The following is a 22,521-nucleotide window of genomic DNA, read 5'->3' as shown; positions in this document are numbered from 1 at the left end:
ACACCATGGGTCTGCAATGTTACCTCGGCTTTTAAAGCTAAGACTAAGTTCGGCTAAGCAGTTTGTACTTTAAGGCCCTGGGATTGGACCCAGCATGTGAATAGGTTTAAATGCAGACTAAGGCAACCCTAAATCAGAATATAAGTTTAAGAGATATTATTACCACAAAAAAATCCTTCCATCCGTTTTCTATTTCATACCGCTTTTATTTCATATTATTTTTACATAAAACAGTAGTTAAACAGTTGGAATAGACCATTTTTTTCCCTCACAGATATCCTTAAAATCTATACAACTACTTGGTGGTAGTTGGATAATTTCATCAGTTTAATTACAATCAGTTTAAGCATAACCTATGAATATAACTGCTAAATGAAAAGGAAGTTCTTCCACTTTCCCAGAACCAACAGTGTTTTATTATTACTAGGCTCAGAGAGATAGAGACAACATCAACTATAACTGAACCTGGCTTTTTTAAACTTAAGTTTTACATTAACTCTAGAGTTGGAGCAGTAGAGCCATTCTTGACAAGAATTTCCTACAAAACATAAATGGTTTATTCTCACTACCAATTTTTTCTCTTCTTTTAACTTTTAATTTCTTCTCATGTTATTCCAGTGCCTAAGCCCTCTAGCATATTGTTTAATAGAAGCAGGGCTAGCACACATTCCTAACGTTTTTCTGATTTTAATGGAAGGGCTTCTAAAGTTTTATCATTAAACATGATTGCTCACTCTAGGTTTTTGTTATATTCTCTTTATTAGGTAAAAGAAATTTCAGATTTTTTTGTTGGTTTGTTTGAGACAGTCTCGCTTTGTCACCCAGGCTGGAGTACAGTGGTGTGACCTCAGCGCACTGCAACCTCCACCTCTCGGGTTCAAGCAATTCTCCTGCCTCAGCCTCTGGAGTGGCTGGGATTACAGGCGCACACCACCACACCTGGCTAATTTTTCTATTTTTAGTAGAGTTGGGGTATCACCATGTTGGCCAGTCTGGTCTTGACCTCCTGCCTCAAGTGATCCACCTGCCTCGGCCTCCCTAAATGCTGAGATTACAGATGTGAGCCACCATGCCCAGCCTAGATTCCTTTTAATCCAGATTTGCTAAGAGGTCTCTCTCCTTTTGGTTAATTATAAAATTTATCAAAAAATTTTAATGTCATCTATTAAAACAATCATAGTGTTTTTGTTCCTTTAATCTTTTAATCCTTTAATACAGAGAACTACATTAATATGTACACACTACAAAATTCTATTCATTTAGTATTTTTTCACTGTATTCACTGAGACAGTAATTTCCCTTAAAAAATTTTTTTGGTATTGTCCATGTCCACTTTTGCTATCACTCTCATAAAATAGTTACTTAGTTTTCTCTTTTTCTATTGCCTGAAATAAGCTGTACAATACAGGGATAATCTGTTCTGTGAAGGCACAGTGAAACTTTGCAGCAAACTTTCTAGGTTTTAGTATACTCTGGTAGGGAAAAGAGGGAGAAAGGAGGATTTCTGATTACTAATTCAATGTCTTGAATGAATATAGGTTATCTAGATCTTTTTGAGTTGATTTTGGTATTTATTTTTCTAGAAAATTTTATCATTTTCACATTTTAACTAATGATCACATTTACTGACCTAGTTATCTACCACATTTTGTTTTGAGAGAGTTAATGTAACACAGCTGAGTATAAACTAAAGCCAGCCAGCCCAGATTTTTCTTTTTTCTTTTTTTTAATTATACTTGAAGTTCTAGGGTACATGTGCACAACGTGCCAGTTTGTTACATATGTATACATGTGCCATGTTGGTGTGCTGCACCCATTAACTCGTCCTTTACATTAGGTATATCTCCTAATGCTATCCCTCCCCTCTCCCCCTGCCCCACGACAGGCCCCAGTGTGTGATGTTCCCCACCCTGTGTCCAAGTGTTCTCATTGTTCAATTCCCACCTATAAGTGAGAACATGCGGTGTTTGGTTTTCTGTCCTTGCAATAGTTTGCTGAGAATGATGGTTTCCAGCTTCATCCATGTCCCTACAAAGGACATGAACTCATCCTTTTTTATGGCTGCATAGTATTCCATGGTGTATATGTGCCACATTTTCTTAATCCATTCTATCATTGATGGACATTTGGGTTTGCTATTGTGAATAGTGCCACAATAAACATATGTGTGCATGTGTCTTTAGAGCAGCATGTATATATACATATACGTAATGACTACATTAAAAACTATCAATTTAAAACAAGTACTAAAATTTTCCTCAATGCCAGAGGACAAAGCCTTGGGACATAACTACATAACTTCCAAAAACTCTATAGCTCTACATAACCACATAACTTCCCAGAACTAGATCTATAGCACTTCAACAACCAGTTAGACTCCAGTTGTGCTTGCTTTCCTTCAGACAGTTTTTACAGGATTTCTCCTTGTATATAATGGATAATTTTTAAAAGAATTAAATTATAGTTTCAATTTTCATACTCAATACAAAAGGCTTTACTATCAGATTACACAATTTGTTTAATCATATGTGAAAGTCTCAAAGTTTATCATTGCAATTAGGTCTGCCCTGACCAAATTCATTGCTTTTGGTCCCATGTATCCCTCTGTTTCAACCTGTGATCTCAGACCCTTTTTCTCTTAGCATCAGTTTTCTAAGTCACAAACTGTTTTTTATCTTTTTAACATTTTTTAAGTTTAGTTTTTATTTTTTTGTAGACATGGGGTCTCCCTATGTTGCCCAGGCTTATCTTGAACTCCTGGGCTCAAGTGATCCTCTCACCAGGTCTTCCCAAATGCTGATGGGTTACTGTGCCCAGTCTTAAACTTTTAAGGTAACTTCTTTTGAGGTATAACTTAAGTATAATGAAATGCATCTATCTTACGTGATGAGTTTTGACAAATGTATATACCTGTGTAACCACAATAATCAAGATATAGAACATTTCTACCAACCCTTCGTCCAAAGTTCCCTGTGCCCCTTGTCAGTCAAGCAATCAACCCACCCTGGTCCTAGGCAACCACTAATCTTATTACACTGTTGATTGGTTTTTCCTGTGCAATTTCAAATAACAGCAAATACACAGTATATACTCTTCCTATCTGACTTCTTTCACTTAGCATCATGTTTTAGAAATTCATCCATGTTATTGCATTTATCAGTAGTTCATTGCTATTCATTGCTCAGTGGTAGTCCATTGTTTGAATATATCATAATTTTATAACTAGTCACCAGAAGATGGGCATTTGGGTTGCTTCCATTTCTTGCTAGTATGAGTAAGACTGCTATAAACATTTGTGTACAAGTCTTTTACTGAAAATATGCTTTTATTTCTCTTAGAATACTATCCTATATAATATCTTATAGAATTATGTTCAAACAACAAACTATTCGACAGTTTTAAAAAATATAACTTACTTCACATAAATGAAAGATTTACTGCTTATTCATCTGGAGGCAATCTTCTCTTAAAAAAATAAACAAAGCTTGCTATATAAATAACTGCTACTTCTACATATTGTATAAGTATACAATTCCCATATAACATGCATTCAAAGTTCTTCCCTCAATTCCTCAATTTTGCACCTGCTACTTACTAGAGGTTTGGAGGTATAATTAAGGAGACCTAAGACATAATCTGTATGTTGTAAAATATAAAGGCATAAACAGAGCAGAAAATATGAGATCATTCATAGAAAAGTCAATGTTTTAAATACAGTCATTTAAAGAAATTATTCAAATTTGCCTTTAGCTTCACAGCTGTAAGTACTAAAAAGACAAATGTGTTTCTTGGAGTTACAACTGTAGGAGCACAGTATCAATCTGTGAAGCTGAGAGAGACAATGAGTGAGGATTCAACAAATACCTCTAGTCTTTTAACTTCTTGTGAAGCAGAATGATTGAAAACGACTAGGCTAACTTAACTCTATAGTTTTAATTCTCCAACCGCATTAGGTTGGATCAAGTCATCAACCTAGTGTCACCCTATCATCTTAACAAAACAGTGTAGACTACACTTAAGAGGATCTGACTTAGTTTCATGTAGGGCTCAGGTCTGACTTAGCCAAACATGTACCAGGCCTGATTTTATCTATCACATAGAAAGGACAGACAAATCAGCAAAAGTACTCCAATAAAGCATGAGAGAGGGAAAGAAAAAGAAAATCTATAGAAATGCAGAGGAAGAGAAGATTATTTCCAGATCAAGGTACCAAGAAGCTAGTTCAAACAGACAGCAACGCAAGGCCCTTGAATGAGCAGAAGTGGGACATGCAATGATGTATGATAATCTAGTATTACTAGTGACAAGCTTAAAATCTTGGATCAAAATAAAGTTTCAAAAGGTAGAGTGTCTAAATGCAATGTGGTATCCTGGATTAGATCTTAGAACAGAAAAAGCACATTAGTAGAAAAGCTAGTGAATCCAAATAAAGTACAGAGTCTAAACTTGATCTTTACTTCAAATTACATATAGAACAATAAAGTTTCTAGAAGGTAGTACAAGAGGAATAGCTTCATTACCTTGCGATAGGGAAAGATTTCTTAAACAGGACACGATAATACTACCCATAATAGATAAACTGAACTACATTAAAATAACTTTTTATTCACCAAAAAGCACTATTAAGAGAGTAAAGAAGGGCTGGCACGGCAGCTCATGCCTGTATTCCAATCACTTTAGGAGGCCGAGGAGGGCAGATTACTTGAGGTCAGGGGTTTGAGACTAGCCTGGGCAACATGGTGAAACCCCATCTCTACTAAAAATACAAAAATAGCTGGGTATGATGGAATGTGCCTGTAATTCCAGCTACTTGGGAGGCTGAGGCATGAGAACTGCTTGAACCTGGGAGGTGGAGGTTGCAGTGAGCCAAGATCACACCACTGCACTCCAGCCTGGGTGACAACTCTGTCTCAAAAAATAAAAAATAAAAAAAAAAGAATAAAGAAGAAAGATATTTTTCTTTGGGAGAAGATATTTTCAAGTAAGAAAAAGACAGACAACTCAGAAAAAAAACCTGACAAGATACTCAGCCGGTAACTCACAAAAGAGGATATCCAAATGGTCACTAAACATGAACTTGCCTTCATTAAGTCAAGGAAAAAGAAATCTAAACTACAATTTGGTAACACTACACACCTACCAAAATGGTTACAAATTAAGAAGTCTGACAATGCCAAGCGTTGGTAAAAATGTGGGGCAATAGAAAGTTCTATAACATACTGGAATATAACTTGGAATAACTTTGGAAAACTATTTGTAAACAATATGCTGAAATTGAACACATGAATACCCTACGACCAAGCAATCCCAAACTTTATGTGTAAACCCAATAGAAAAACATTGCTGTGGTTTGAATGTTTATGTCTCCTCAAAATTCATATGCTGAAATCCTAACCTCCAAGGTGACGGTATTAAGAGGTAAGACCTTTGGGAGGTGATTAGGTCATGAGGGTGAAACACTCAGGAATGGAAACTTTATAAAAAAGGCCTAAGGGAGCTTGATTGCTCCTTTCACCATGTGAGGAGAAATCAGCAGTCTGCAACCAGGAGGAGGGCCTTCACCAGAACCTGACCATGCTGGTACCTTTATCTTGGACTTCCCATCATCCAGAACCCTGAGAAATAAATTTCTGTTTATGGGCCACCCAGTTTATGGTATTTTGTTATAGCAGCCTGAGCAAACTAAGATAAGCATGTACCAGGGCACTAAAAGACACGTACAGAAATGTTCACTACAGCGTCATCTATAATAGCCCCAAATTGAAAACAACCCAAATATCCAACTAATATTTGGGTTAGTGGACTTAATAAATATTTGTGATATATTCATACAATTAACTACTACACAGCAAAGAAAATGACTGAAGAGCTACAACATGTAAAAATATGGATGGTTCTCACAAATACAATGTTGAATGAAAAGAAGCCAGCAACATACCATCTAGTTTATATAAAATAAAAAAACAGGTAAAACTAAACTATAATACCAGAAGTTAGCATCGCTGTTACCTTGTGGGAAACAGGAGCTATGATCGTGAGGGAAAATGATATGGGTTTCTGGGGTGCTGACAAATACTTATTTTTTTTTTTTACTGGGGTGCTGGTTACACATTTGCTCATTTGATAATTCTTGAAGCCATACATTTGCTTTGTATAGTTTTCTGTGTGTATGTTACACTTCAATTAAAAACATAATAATCCACTATTTCCTAATTTTTCTCTAGCTCTAAGATTATAAACTTATATGTTATTTCGGGCACTTAGTTTTCTTGGACTCCCCTTGTTCGTAGCCAGGCATGGTGCTAAGTTCTTTTACCATTTCTTCCGGTCACCTCCTGTTTAGCATAGGTCCTCAGCCACCCAAGTCTTCCTCACTATACCAGCTTTCCATGCCTACACACACCAGCAAGAACAATATTCCTCAACAGGACTTGTGTCTTACTACATTCTCCACCAAAAGCCTTATGAGAGAGATTCTTTATTACATCCAGTCAAAAACCCCACCAAACAACAAGACTTTCTGGCAGTTAACCAGTTTACCAGCATTGCCCAATATCATCTTTACATGGCCCTAAGTCTCTTTTCCTAGAGGCAACCAAATCTAACTTAATAGCAATTCCCCATTCAACAATATTCATTCAAATTGTGCTGACTCAACCCTCACTTTCAGAGAAAACTTCCAAAGAATCAGTACTCTTTACACGTTTTTTTCCTATAAACTATATCTCTCTGCAGTTATATGTAATACAAGTTTATATTCATCTCTGTAACATTTGGTAGGCTTTAATTCACTACCATGTGATTTTTTTTTCTAATTGCTACCTAGCAATGAATCTTCCTAATCAGACTTCTATGCTCTGCCTGCCTAATTTAGAATTAGCAAACAGTTGTGAATCTATTATGTGCCAAGCACTGAATCAGGTAACTACACATTATTTAATCGAAGCATTATACCCTGTGAAGTACGCAGTGTTATTCCCATTTTAAGAGGAGAAATCTGAAGCTCAGAAGGTTATATGACACAAAAAAATAGAACTCAGATTTGAATTCAGGTCTTCTAATTCCTGGGCTCACTCAGCTAAAATCACACTTGTATAAAGCTTAAATATAAAAGTCTCTATATAATAAGTGTCTAGCAAACACCTATAACAAGACATTCAAAATGCACTGTAATATTTTAAAGCTGGATTTTGAAAGGGAGACTGGGATGACAGGGAGGGGGTTAGATGTATACTAAAAGCCAGTTGATGTTAGGAATAGTTAAGAGAAAAGTAATGATTTTTTTTCTTTTCTTTTTTTTTTTTTTTTTTTTCTGGTTTTGCTCTGTCACCTAGGCTGGAGTACAGTGGTGCAAATGTGGCTCACTGCGGCCTAGATTTCCTGGGCTCAGGTGATCCTCCCGTCTCAGCCTCCCATGTAGCTGGGACCACAGACACATGCCACCATGCCTGGGTAATTTTTTAAAAATTTTTATATAAAGCCAGGGCTTATTCTGTTGCCCAAGCTGGTCTCAAACTCCCGTGCTCAAGCAGTTCTCTCACCTTGGCCTCCCAAAGTGCTGGGATTAAAGGCATGAGCCACTGTGCCTGGCCAGAAAGGTAATAATTGTTGGTAACTTGCTACTAATGACTGACCTGGTTTTATGACAGAAGATGCCTTGGGATAATAAAAAGAAAGTGAAAAAACAAGTTACTCAAAGAAACTATCAGGGGAGTCATGAATGACTGTGAGTACAACGCAACACTCAGTATGATATAGCAAACTAAGCATGCTTGTTTATGTTGGTGACTGTATAAAATTTTGCATAACTTTTTAGGAATGCAACCTGGCAATATGTATCAAAACTCTTTAAAAGGCTCATATCTTTTGACTTAATAATTCTACCTTTGGGTATCTATTGAAGGAAACAACCCCTTAAAGTTTTTACTTTATGTATACAGATGCCCACAGAATTTTTTAAATTAAAAAATAGAAATAAACTAATTTAAAAATCATTAAATAAACCTATTTTTAGGACTTTTTCCACATTTCTCCTAAGTCTACCTAACAAATTTCTCTATTTGTAAGCCACACTTCTTTGCCATTGTTTCTAGATATGGCTGATTTGGTACTTCAACTATAGATTATACATATTTGATTACAGTACTGCTTGCTATCAGAGTACTTTAACATGTCTCATGGTCTAGATCATGAGATCCTTAAGAGCAGAAACTAAGTTACAGTCACATCAGTATCCTTAGCACATAGCAGTTACTAAATACATTTTACAGAAATGAAGTGATAAATTACACAGGATCCACACCTGGATGGGAGTGTGGTCCACAGAGGATGAATCTGAATTTTCTGAAGATCTATCCAATAAGCAGAAGCCGCAACTGTCAGAAGGTATAAGGAACCCACTACTAGCCCAAGGAGTAGATTTCCTATTAGAGGATGTAGCAGTAGTTGTATTACCCTGATAATGTTTTCATGGAAGGGGTATTAACAACATGATAGAGATCATGGTGACACTAACTTAGTAAGAACATGGGCTCTGAAGTGATACACACCTAGGTCTGACTCAGGTCTGCCTTAATTTGCTCATCCATAAAATAAAGGTGATGATGATAAAATCTCCTTTATAAACTTATTGTGAGGATTAAATAAGATAACACATATAAAAGCTTGGCATATTGATTGGCTTATAGTAAGTATTCAATAAAGTTAACTATTATTATTACCTTTCAAACTTCTGGCTTCTACCCATACCAGTTGATTCAAAATGGGAAGGAAAGAAACAAACCAAATAAATCTAGGCAGCATCTTTAGGAAATGTGAAGTTGAATTAAAAACTTCACATTCTGGAGGCATAGTTATTATATTCATCACTTTTATTACTGGCAGATTTGGATGCTGGAGAAAAACAGAATAAAGAATCCAGTCAATATTTTTAAATGGAATTTGGATTTCAGGTAAAAGAAGGGCTTCCTATAAAGAAGTGAAAGACTGAGAACTAAAGACGGAATGAGTATCATGAGACAGAGGAAGAAAATGCCTGCCTAGAAAATTACTAATCCAATTTACCACTGTGCTGAAAGTACTATACCTTATGCCAGTGCAGCATGGTAATAATAATAACAGTAACAGTAATAATGATAATACAGTACTGACAGTAGCTACTACTTACACAATACTTACAATGTGCCAGGTACTGTTCTAAATGCATTAGACGTACTAACTCACTTAACCTATTAACTCTAAGAAGAAAGCATTTAGGCTTAGGGGTCAAACAGGTCTGGCATTAAATCTTGATCTTGCCATTAACAGTCAAAAGCCTCGAGTAAGTTACTTCACTCTGAGCTTTAGTTTCCTAATGTCTAACTGGAGGTGAGAATACCAAACCCACAGGGATAGTATGAGGATTAACCAGATTTTATATATATATATATATATATATAATATATATATATATATATAATATATATATATATATATATTATATATATATATGAACTACCTATCATAGTGCCTGATAGCTAGCAGATATCCTGGAAGCTTTATCTTTATTATTACTCTTAATATACTGTTAAATCTTACGACCAAAGATATCATTCTGTAGGCCTGCAGAGTAGTTTAGAAAGAAAATCTTTTTTCTTCCTTCTTGAGTTCCTCTTCTGCCTTTTAAAAAATAGTAAGCATTCTATATTATTAAGCTTTTCTCAGAATGAACTATATATAAAATAAAAAATAGGTTATTAAAAAGACAAAAAGACCTTTGGAGAAGGTGAGATGATACATTATACTGACTAGTTTGAACAGTAATGCTAATGTGCTCCCAATTATATTTGGTGTATGGTAGATTTAGTTACTGATTACAAGTAATTGATAAGTTACTGATTAGTGGCAAATATTGAGCAAGTTTACCTCTCTTTATAGATAGTGCACTTTTAAAAAATAAACCCATATTCTCAAACCATGTGGTTGAGAATATAAATTGGGGAAACATCTTTGGAGGGCAATTTGGCAATATCTATCAAAATTGAAATATACTTATATTCCCTTTAGCCCCCAAATTTGAGTCTAATACTTTATCCTGCACAGGGTTTCACACGTGTGCATAAAGACATATGGACAGAGATAGTGATTGCAGAACTGAGGGTCACAGTAAACTACTGGAAACAGCCTAAATATTCATCAATAGGGAATTGGTTGAATAAATTATGGTATTGCCATACAATGGAATAAAATTCAGCTATTTCTATACATACTCATTTAGAACATTTTCCAAGATACATAGCTATGTGAGGAAAAGAACATACAGACAGTGTGTAATATACTATAATACTATTTGTGTAAAGGGGGAGAGATGAACGTAAATACTATATGTATACGAGCATATGTTTGTCTCGGAAAGGATACATAAGAAATGAGTAATCATGGTTATCTCTGTAAAGGGCAACTAGAAACGGGAAAATGAGGGGCAGAGGATGGAGAAAGATTTACTTTTCACACACATCCTTTATATTCTTTGAATATTTTAACTATGTAATATATAATCTATTCAAAAATTTAAAATACATTAAAAAGACCCTTGAACTAGCTTTAAACATTTTGTTTTTCTTCATCCCCAAGGAATAGTAGTGTTAAAAATACTACATTTTCTTAAAGTAAATAGTGCCGAAAAGAATAAAAATGGCATATGGCTGGGGGAATCTTCCAAAGAAACTACTCTACTCAGCCATCTCCTGTTCTTTTCTCTGCCTTTTAAGGTCACAGTAACATGATAGAAAATCTGGGACTCACACCATCTGTCCAGACAGTTCTATCACTGCTCATTTCTCTTGTTAAATAATCAGAACACTTCACACTTCCCAAACACTGCTACTATAAAGAGCTGTTAAAGCAGAATGAAAGAAGCTTTTTCTCTCCAGAAATGTAGTAGTTGGAAATGAACAGTTCTTTTGAGGTTTGCAGGTTTCGGATCATGTCAGTGAGAGAAAAAATTCAAGCCTTAGAAAGTAATTTAAGAATAACAGGACTCTAATACTGGCTCTAGAAATTATCTTTCTTAGAAAAAAGGTGACACTCTTATAGAAGTTCTCTAAGAATAGATGTAACAGTTTAATATTGAGATAATTATACATGTCTCTAATCTGTAAATTTCTCATGAGAATAAGAAGAGAAATAGTTTTCTTTACTACTACTACTACTACTACTACTACTACTACTATAGTAGTATTTGTAACAGCAGGTAATAATTACTTAGCACCCAGGACATCCTGACTCTCCTCAAAGCTCTTTTTGTGTATTAATTCTTTTAATCCTTAAAACCACTCTATGTGGCAATTTCTACTATAATTTCCATTTTACAGCTGAGGAAAGTTAGGCAGAGAGGTTAAATAACTTGCTAAAGGTAATATAGCTGGTAAAATAAAGAGCTGAGATTCAACAGCAATCACACTGGCTTCAGAATATCTACCTCTGAAGGTTATTTTGAGGACTAGATGGGTTAATATATGTAAAACGTTCAGAATAGTGCCTGACACACAGTAGTATTACTCAATGTAATGGATAAAATGATTACTGTTCAGAAAATCTAAAGGCCACAAATTAGGGTGAAGCTAAGGTTTCCCAGGTCAGCCTGACTCTAAAACCCATGCTCTTCAGGTTCCCATTCTCATTTTCTCTCTCAGAACTGAGAATAGACCAGCTGTATCATCAACTTGGACTGACAAACCCAGGGACACTTCCTCCTCACAAACCGTCCTTATAGGTATTCTTACTTCACAGGCATAACTGGACTCTATGGGTAAGCTAAGAAAGTGTTAGCTGTTCACTCTGATGGTAGTTTCTTTTGCTGTGCAGAAGCTCTTTAGTATACATATGTAACTAACCTGCACAATGTGCACATGTACCCTAAAACTTAAAGTATAATAAAAAAAAAAAGAAAAAAAAAAAAGAAAGTGTTAGCTAATAATGGAGTCTTGAAAGAGATTTTTGGTTTTCTTTTCATTTTCAGTTACTTCTTTATTTCTACCTCCTGAAATTATTTCTGTAGTACCTTTATAAATAAGTACTTATTTGATTCATACTTGAATTTTTTTCCTGTTTTGGCCTGAGTGCCTCCATTCCACATGTGATCAGTTTCTTCATAGAAGAAAAAAACGTCAAGTTTTACATCATCTTTTCCCTGGAAGGATAGTTCCAAGCTGTCTTCTACCTATGGGGAAGATGAAAACCTTCACACACTGAAACAAAGGAAATACATTTTTAAAAACCTTTTTTTTAAAAAAAATAAAGAAACAGATTCTTAAGTTTTACATACATAGAGTATTCATTCTAAGATGCACGTTTTTTCAAGTTAAGGCACCTCTGAAATTGGGATGCATCAGTAACATATCATTTAATTTCTTAACTGCATCTAAAATAATGTTTCTTACAATTGATGATAACTCAGAGTAAATGACTTATGGTAATTATCACTGCAGAAAAAAAATAGAAATATCCTATTCCAGAGCAGCTTTCTGACTAAAAAAGGAAAAGAACCAAAGAAATATTATTTCCTTTAATAATCCAAATAAAACTATCAGGAAATAAGTCTCTCATAACAATCAATAAGTACTTAAGTAAAGTGGCATTCCTCATAGCCACATACATAAATAGTCTAGATCATTATACTACACACATGAAAAAAAGAAAAAAAATAAAAGTTAAGGTAAAAAAATAAATAATTCTGAGAACATTTCCCTAAAGAAAACTTATCATACAAATAATTACATTCCCATTGGACTTGGTACATCTGTCGGCCACAGCACTCATCACAGAATTATTTATGCAGCCTTTCCCCCTCCCAATTAGACAGTGAGCTTCTCAAGGGTAAGAACTATCATTTATTCATCTTTGTGTCCCAGGTGCAGAGGACAGTGCCATACTTATAGTGAATGTTTGGTAAATGTTTGCTGAATAACTAGAGCTCTGTTATTTGACTTTGACCTCAGTAAAATATTTTATTTATATTTTTTAGTAAAATAAAATAATATTTATGATGGAAAAAATAATTTTCTGGTGACTAAACTTTTTTTTTTTTTTTTTTTTTAAGACGGAGTCTTGCTCTGTCGCCCAGGCTGGAGTGCAGTGGCGCGATCTCAGCTCACTGCAAGCTCCGCCTCCCAGGTTCACGCCATTCTCCTGCCTCAGCCTCCCCAGTAGCTGGGACTACAGGTGCCCGCCACCGCGCCCGGCTAATTTTTTTTGTATTTTTAGTAGAGACGGGGTTTCACTGTGGTCTCGATCTCCTGACCTCGTGATCCACCCGCCTCGGCCTCCCAAAGTGCTGGGATTACAGGCGTGAGCCACCGCACCCAGCCGACTAAACATATTTTTACTTGCTTGTCCCCACCTCCGAGGGGACAAGCAAATTAAGAACAAGATGATTGCAAGAGATCATGGGCTTAGGGCATAGGAATCAAATTGTCTAGAGGGAGATTTCATCTAGGCCCCAATGACCTATCCCTAGTTGACGTCTGAGCAAACTGCTATAGCCTAGGACATATAAGATAAACAAGAAATTGAAGTACTTATTTGAAATGATTCTATATTTCTATCCCTTAGCAATCAATGGAATATTTTATGTTGATAATGACATCCGCAAATTAAATGACTCATGAGAAACAATGTAACTTCAGGTACGGTGGGTGGGATTCTTACTTATTAATTGTATATTATACATTATATTGATTTTATATTACATTGTTGCCTAATATAATAGCAATGCATTCACCTATAAGAGTTGAAGATCCTTCTTTTCTTATCATTATTAGTTGGTGCAAAAGTAATGGCAAAAACCACAATTACTTTTGCACCAACCCAGTAGAAAGCCAGATTTTCTTGCTTTTGCCTAGACAGTGCAGAAATTACAAGTGGTAACAGGCTTCTGCTGAACTCATCCTAGTCAATACTGAGTGATAAAATTATGTATGTAGCATTCTTAACCATATCTGAGTTGCTTAATACAAACTTTACAAGTGAGATATGTTACTTATGAAATGAAGCCAACTTTTGTTACTGACCTTCCCAAATTTGTGTTTGAGCGGAAGTCCTGCATCCTGAAATGCTAAAATAATATCAGATTTGTAATCTTGTATAAAAATTCCTAGGTCAACATCTTTGCTATAAGGAATAATGTTGCATTGTCGATACCATCCTAAAAAGAAGATTAAATTTTTTTAACAAAATTTAGGTTTGGAAAAAATTAGTTATTATAACAAATTATATTTGTAACAAGGATTTTTTTTCTTTTTTTTAAAGAGACAGAGTCTCACTATATTGCCCAGGCTGTACGCAAACTCCTGGCTCAACTGATCCTCCTGCCTTGGCCTCTTGAGTGGCTGGGGCTATAGAATGGATTTTATTTCACAGGATTAGACTTAAGATGCTTTACCAAAATTATTTTTAAAAATTAAACCTCAAACTAAATGACTTTGTTTGAGCAGTCACCTGAACCTTCTATCTATCTATGTATCTATTTTTACTGTCTGAGCACTCTCAGCTTTCTCAAAAACTTTCATGATATATTTTAGTTTCTGAATAAACCATTAGCTTTAATAATACTAAGTTGCTGATAAGAATGTTTAATCATTAATCTCTAGTGATAGAGGGGGCTGTTAAGATATGCAAAAAATATTTAATTCTTTTGCTTAACCAATATATTTTTCTTGAGCAATAATTTGTAGAACCTAACAGCTCTCAACAGTGACCACCTGATGGGCCGTATGAAGAAGAAAAGCAGTAGCAGCTTCAGTGTTCAACACACTGCCAAATGATATTTCTAAGTGTTTACCATGTATGTGCTCTCAATTCGTTGCTATAGCACTGTTCTGAAGAAATAAAACATGTACCTTAATATTATTAAGGACTCCTGGGTCTCCCCTATGATCTTTCTAATCATTTCATTCCAATTATTTCAAAAGTAAATAAATGACTGCGATTATCCTTATAGGCATTGCTGTTGGATAATATTGTTTGGAATTCTAAAATAATTCTATTAAAGAATTATAAACAATTAAAAATAAAAGTTTTCTTAAATATCATCTAATACAACTCCCTCATAAGTGCCCTTAAATCAGACAGAAAACCATGGGACTGAAAACTCAAAACAAATCATGTCAAATGACTATGAAGTGTCTTTGATGACACACATTATAAAACAATCTTGTTTCTAAAAAATTAAACCTTAAAGCAAATATCACATAAATGTGTGCGATGTACTTTTTTTTTTTTTTGGCTTATTCTAGTAGTAAGCTCCTTGGCAGGAAGAACCATGTAAATTTTCAACAAAGGCTAATAGATAGGAAAACCATATATCCCAGTTTATGCCTGTTGTACCAACATAATTATTAATGGTGCTTCCTTTCTCAAGTCTCTTGAATTGAACAATAAATTGGATGGCAACCCTATCCCTATAAAGGCAGGAGTTGAATTAAACTTTTGTACAGATATGGTTACTATAAAGAAAAAGCAAATACAGCTATAATTAACTATCATGATAATCAAGAGACAACAAATAAAAACAAAACAAAATTTAAGATTCTAAATAATTCTAAATTCCAAAGAAGTTTGATTTAATGGACAGTGGACAGAGACCCAGAAATCACTCACAGATTCTAATAGCAACCTGCTTAAGGACTGTAGAAAAGTCTGTATGTCCATGTCAGATGAACAGTGATGTCTAGTTAGTGATACTACCAATGACCTAAGAAAGGTTGATGGAAGACCTTATGACACTGCCTTTAATGTTCCTCTCATTAGAAACATTTGGTGCAATGCAAGCTGTTTGAATGGTTTATAAGTAAAGAAACAGAGGGTTTTTTATAATTATAAAAAAAGGCAATAACAATCTTTGGGATAGAAATAATAAAATGCTAATAAAATGCTAATTTAAGGATTATCTGAGAATCAACTATAGTAGTCCCACCATATCCGTGGTTTTGCTTTTAGCAGTTTCAGTTACCTGTGGACAACCACGATCTGAAGATATTAAATGGTAAATTCCAGAAATAAACAATTCAGAAGTGTTAAATCAAATCTTTCGGGGCTCAGATTTAGCCTCTGTGACACATTCCTTGATTTTCCCAGGAAATTTTCAATAGTAGACTAACACTACATCACAATGCCTACATCCTTCATCTCCCTTCATCTCATCATGTAGGCATTTTATCATCTCACACCATTGTAAGAAGAATAACAGTGAGTACAGTAAAATAAGATACTCTGAGAGACAGAGATCACACTCACACAACTTTTATTATAGTATTGTTAAAATTGTTCCATTTTATTATTTATTGTTGTCCATCTCTTACTGTGCCTAATTTATAAATTAAACGTCGTATGTATGTATAGGGAAAGAGCAGCGTATATAGGGTTCAGTACTATCGGAGATTTCAGGCATCCACTGGTGGTCTTGGAATGTATTGTCCATGGATAAGGGGGGACTACTGTATAGTCTACATGTTCTGATATACATTTTATACATATTATTTATAATTATGAGTAAACACAACCATGGCTTTTCTAACATTCTTTTTTATAATTCTCAAATTAATTTCTTTAAGGAAATCAATAGATCCTCGCTGCATGCACTCATGTTTATTCTGTCTATACACATGACACTTCAAATATCACTGATATTTTGTCATCTCAAGCAGTAATCCCTAAAGCCAGAGGACAAAATGACAGAAAGACAAATGGAAAGTCGTAAGAATTTTACCTAGACAAGTTCCACTGCTCAGCCAGAATGGTACTCCCAATTTGTTTAATGTTTTCGCTGCTAGTTGCAGTAATTCCTTTGCACTCTTCCGAAAGGCCACAGCTTCCACAGTGTTATCATCAAGGTACTGCTACAGATATAATAAATAGTCAGCTATTACAGCCATTTCTAAATTGCTAGGAACCTTTCTGTGGCATCTGAATTAAATTTGAAAATTAACCCCAGGCTGGGCACAGTGGCTCACGCCTGTAACCCCAGAACTTTGGGAAGCCAAGGCAGGTGGATCACTTGGGGTCAGGAGTTCAAAACTAGCCTGGCCCACATGGCAAAACCCCATCTCTACTAAAAACATAAAAATTAGCTGAGAGTGGTGGCCCACGCCTATAGTTCCAGCTACTCGAGAGGTTGAGGCAAGAGAATCACTTGAACCCGGGAGGTGGAGGTTGCAGTAAGCAAAGATCACACCACTATACTCCAGCCTGGGCGACAGAATGAGACCGTCTCAAAAAAAAAAAAAAAAAAAAAAAAAAAAAGAAAGAAAGGAGAAAAAAAAGAAAACTAACCCCATATAATCTTTTTATATTATAAAAACCACGTTTTATAGTTACTTGTTTGTCCCACATTAAAATGAACACTTAAGAATAGATTCTTGGAGAGATAAATTCAAAGGGAAAGAATAGAACCAGGATTCCCAAAGGATGAGACATCCTTTTATCAGCTCCCTCCTTTACATCACAATTTAGTAGCTGGACAGTCAGGATAAAATAAGGCTAATTATGAGAGCTACAAACATAGCTGAAACAAAAAGAATTTAATAATGTTTTCACCATTCAGTGATTCTATTGGTCTTTAGAGACTGTGTAGCATAGTAGAAAAAGCCTGATTTTTTGAATCAGATTATCAAATCTAGTGCACTTCTTTTTAGCTTTGACCATGTGCATATCATCCTCACTTTCTATGAGGAAAGTGCATTCATTTTATCATTATGTCTCCAGTGGGTAGAGTAGTGCCTGAGTATTTGCTGAATGAATGAAAGAATGTAATAAACAAATCTCTCTTGTATCTACTTTTCTCATTTGTAGTTTAAAGATAATTATTATACTTCGCAGGACTGCTGTGAAGACTGAAGGAGAAAAATGTCTTGCAAATTGTCAGGTCATATATATCATTTAGTCATCTTGGTTTTCTGATTCTCTTCATTTTTAGAGTGTTCTGGAGCTGAGGAAAGCACTATAAATTCTATACTGTTGCTTCGCTACCTGTGGGACAAAATCTAAACTTCTTGTCCTGGTGGACATAAACACTGTGTTCTGGTTCCTGACTACTGGGGTCCAGCCTCATCTGCATCTCCTCACACTTCATCTTATAACTTGTAAACCCCCAAATATACCACAATAACTTGTAGCTCCTCAAATATACCACAACTTTTCAAGCCTCCACACTTGTTGTTTCCTTTGTCTGATATGGCCCTGATCAATAAAATCTTTCAAGTCTCAGCTCCAACCTCTGCAAAACATTCCCCAGTTTTCCCAGGAAGACGTATGTATTTATTCTTCCAATGTTCCTATTCAGGAAGTGTTTCTATTCAACATTTATAGAGCAAAGAATTATGTTTGGTTCTAGATATACAAAGACAAATGAATTATCTTTTTCCTTAACAAGCTTATAATAGTTACCACTTGTAAATACTTTTACTATAATTCATATCATATTTAATCCTAATCATCAATTTTATATTCCCTCCACTAGAGTGTAAAGATAGTTCCCTGAGGGCAAGTACTACATCTCTTCATCACTGTATCTACAGGTTTAGAATGGTGCCTGGCACATAATATCTGAAAAACACATACTGATGAATGGGCAAATGAATAAATGATTGACTAAGCCCCTCCCAGGCCTGCAACATCCTAAAATATCCTGTAATTCTTTTACAATATAGTAGGAAAGAATATAGATCCTGGATGGACTATATGAATCTTAAGCAAAAAGTACCCCACCTTCAGTAAGAATTTCTTGCAGAGAAGTCACTGTCTACAGAATATACAAATTACACAGGATCCCTTCAATTTGAATACATCCCTTTCCTCAAAGCCATAAGTGCTCTTACAATAAATGACTGGAATGAGAGATACATGTTATAATGCTTGTTGTAGTAGGAAAAGCCTGGAGTTAAGAGGTGGAGACCTAGGATTTAGTCCATGCTCAACCAACGATGACCGTGTAACTGACATCTTGAAACATCAATTTTCTTACCTGTTAAAAGAATCCTTGCCTTATTACACAGAGTGACTGAAAGGATTAAACAGCAAATATGAAAAATTTGTGCTCTACAAAAACATCAGGTCTGATAGTTACCTGCTGCGGGTACTGCTCCCACATGGACATATTCCCACCCCAATCTACTTTTCTTAACATGACACTCTCAGAAATTCCATTTCTTTTTTTTTTTTTTTTTGGAGACAAAGTCTCCTCGCTCTGTTGCCCAGGCTGGAATTTAGGGGCATGATCTTGGCTCACTGCAACCTCCACCTCTAGGGTCCAAGTGATTCTTCTACCTCAGCCTTCCAAGTAGCTGGGATTACAAGTGCACACCACCATGTCCAGCTAATTTTTGTGTGTTTTGTAGAGCCGGGGTTTCGCCATGTTGCCCAGACTGGTCTCAAACTCCTGAGTTCAGGTAATCCACCCGCCTTGGCCTCCCAAAGTGCTAGGATTACAGGCGTGAGCCATGGCGCCCAGCCAGAAATTCCATTTCTCAGAACTGATCCTTGTATGTGTTAAAGTGCATACATGCATAGAGCTATATACCTTAAACATCTGCTATAAATTTTAAAAATTACAGTATACATACTTTTTTCATTTAAAAATATCCTGTACAAGATAGATTAAAGACTTAAATGTAAAACCCAAAACTATAAAAACCCTGGAAGATAACCCAGGCAATACCATTTAGGACACAGGCACAGGCAAAAAAATTTCATGAAGATGCCAAAAGAAATTGCAACAAAAGCAAAAACTGACAAATAGGATCTAATTAAAATAAAGAGCTTCTGCACAGCAAAAGAAACTATCAACAGAGTAAACATATAACCTATGGAATGGGAGAACATTTTTGCAAACTATGGTTTGCAAACCTTAGCTATTAGGTCTAATATCCAGCATCTATCAGGAACTTAAACAAATTTACAAGAAAAAAACCAAACAACCCCATTAAAAAGTGGGTGAAGGACACGAACAGACACTTTTCAAAAGACATACATGTGGCCAACAATCATATGAAAAAAGTTCAACATCACTGATCATTAGAAAATGCAATAAAAAACAATACGATACTATCTAATACCAGTCAGAGTGGCTAATATAACAAGTAAAAAAAAAACTAATAAAATAAAATAAAATAAAACCCAGATATTGGTGAGGTTGTGGAGAAAAAGGAACACTTATACACAGTTGGTGGGAGTGTAAATTAGTTCAACCATTGTGGAAGACAGTGTGGTGATTCCTCAATGACCTAAAGACAGAAATACTGTTTGACCCAGCAATTCCATTATCAGGTATATACTGAAAGGAATATAAATCATCCATTCTATTATAAAGACACATACATGTGTGTGTTCCCTGCAGCACTATTCACAATAGCAAAGGCATGGAATCAATCTAAATGCTCATCAATGATAGACTGGATAAATAAAACGTAGTATATATACACCATGGAATACTATGCAGCCATAAAAAAGAACAAGATCATATTCTTTGCAGGGACATGGATGGAGCTGAAGGCCATTATCTTTAGCAAACTAACATAGGAACAGAAAACCTAATACTTCATGTTTTTATAAGTGGGAGCTAAATGATGAGAACACATGGACGCATAGAGGTGAACAACACACCGTGGGTTCTTTTGGAGGGTGGGAGGAGAAAGAGGACCAGGAAAAATAACTAATAGGTACTAGGCTTAATACTTGGGTGGTGAAACAATCTGTACAACAAACCCCCACAACACAAGTTTACCTATGTAACAAACCTGCACTTGTACCCCTGAACTTAAAAGTTAAAAATAAAATAAATAAGTAAACAAAAATAAATCCCGAGTACAAATCTCAGGATTACTATACCTCTAAAAAAAGACAAAATTAATATCCTACTTTAAATATCATGTTTATTTAATTTTTCCTGTTCAGCCAATGAACGGGGACACAAAGCCCAAGAAGAATCGTGGAATCCAAAAGCACAAATCTTATATCAAAGAATAAGATGACAGAAGGTACCAACTCTTATTGTAGATGAGGAAACCAAGGCTCAGAAATTTGCCCAAAATCTTAGAGCAAATTAGTAGAAATAAAACAAAAATATTGCTATCTAGATATTCCTAGGCCAGGTGTACAGATATTTCCAACTTTCCTTTTGGTTTTTCACTGATAGTCAACAGACTGGAGCTCATTAATTATCTTGTGATGGTTTTTGCTAAAACAAAATCAAATTCAGGAAAAGGTATATTATTCTAGTTTTTGAACTTCATGGTAGATTGAGAAAATAATTAAAAGTAAATAAAGTCTCCCGCCCTTCCTGAACTATTCGATACTAAAACCATTAGATGGGGCAGAGCAAGAAAGGTTTTTGTGCAAAGGGATTGCCTGATATGGGGTATCAGAGCCTGGGCAGGTAATGAGGACATCCACATGAAGAGGGTAGGAGAGTGTCCAGTGTGGGGAGTCAGAGCCCAAGCAGGGTGAGGAAAGCCTCTCTGCAGAAGAGCAGCCAGGTGTGGGAAGTCAGAGCTTGAACAGGGTAAGAAGAATGCCTCTATCTGGGTGCAGCCCAGCAGGGGATAGCAGTGCCCAGGTAGGGTGAGAAGAACAGGGGGTAGGGAGGGGAGGACATGTGTTGGAAGATAGGTTACATACAGGGAGACTGAACAACTAAGTAAACATTAAGGACAATGGGAGTCAGATTTCTCACGATTTGAAAAGGGAGTCGCAAATATGGAAATGAACTCTGTTGTTTAATTGGAACTTTTAACCGGACTGGAGATGTCAATGTGAATTCAGAGGTTTCAATAGATAGATACAGAAATAAATACACACAGACATACACACCCTACCCCTGTTCACTGAGAGAAACTCTCTGCAGCAAAACCCAAATAGCAATGGGTACACCTGGCATCCAGGTCTTGGCTTCTAAAAGGAAACAGGACTTAAAGAAATGGCTGATCCCAGGGTGGAGGTACGAAAATTGTAAGATGAACCCAGAATATTTTATAGTGCCAAAAAGTAATAAAGTGTTCAAAAAACAACGGAGACAAGTCAAAAGGACACAGAAAGCATTATGAAGGAGTTTCTACTGGCCAAATATGAAACAATCTGAAGATCAAAATAAATAATGAAAATAATTGACTATAACCCATAGGGTAAAATAGGAAACCATGAATTTATTTATATTGATATGAACAAATAAATTGAAAATGTAACGAGGAAAACAATATTTACATAGTTTTAAAGTAACTTCTTGCCAGATGCTTATTATTATAAAGGGAAAAACAGAAACTTCATAGTGGTAAAGATATGAAGTTTCAGACAGCACTTTAATCAGGTGAACAATGTGAATATCAACAGTAATGGGACAAATCAAAATTATGCAGTGCCCAGTGAGATGTAATGAGAACACAGCACCACTTCTATACCTTCTAAAGAAGTGTAACCTAAATCTAACATGAGGAACCCCCGGACAAACCCCAAATGAGGGACACTGCACAAAACATCTGACTTGTAATCTTCAAA

At 35.5% G+C, this 22,521-nt stretch overlaps 1 protein-coding gene across 12 annotated transcripts in view; it reads right to left on the bottom strand.

Moving 5' to 3' along the window:
* The window catches only part of FKTN (fukutin), a 92,436-nt gene that overhangs the window by 20,828 nt on the left and 49,087 nt on the right, over nt 1-22,521 (bottom strand). For 11 of the 12 annotated variants that reach the window (XM_063696644.1, XM_063696641.1, XM_063696646.1 and 8 more), the window contains 3 exons: nt 16,745-16,874; nt 14,049-14,182; nt 12,072-12,199 (listed from right to left, as the gene is read on the bottom strand). In XM_063696644.1, coding sequence (XP_063552714.1) covers nt 12,072-12,199; nt 14,049-14,182; nt 16,745-16,874 — 392 coding nt within the window. Of the gene's footprint in view, nt 1-12,071; nt 12,228-14,048; nt 14,183-16,744; nt 16,875-22,521 lie in introns of all 12 variants that reach the window. The other variant, XR_010130314.1, reaches the window with a different exon arrangement.

Source organism: Gorilla gorilla, chromosome 13, assembly GCF_029281585.2.
Source record: "Gorilla gorilla gorilla isolate KB3781 chromosome 13, NHGRI_mGorGor1-v2.1_pri, whole genome shotgun sequence".
NCBI lineage: Eukaryota > Metazoa > Chordata > Mammalia > Primates > Hominidae > Gorilla > Gorilla gorilla.
This window is presented reverse-complemented; position numbering and strand designations above follow the sequence as displayed.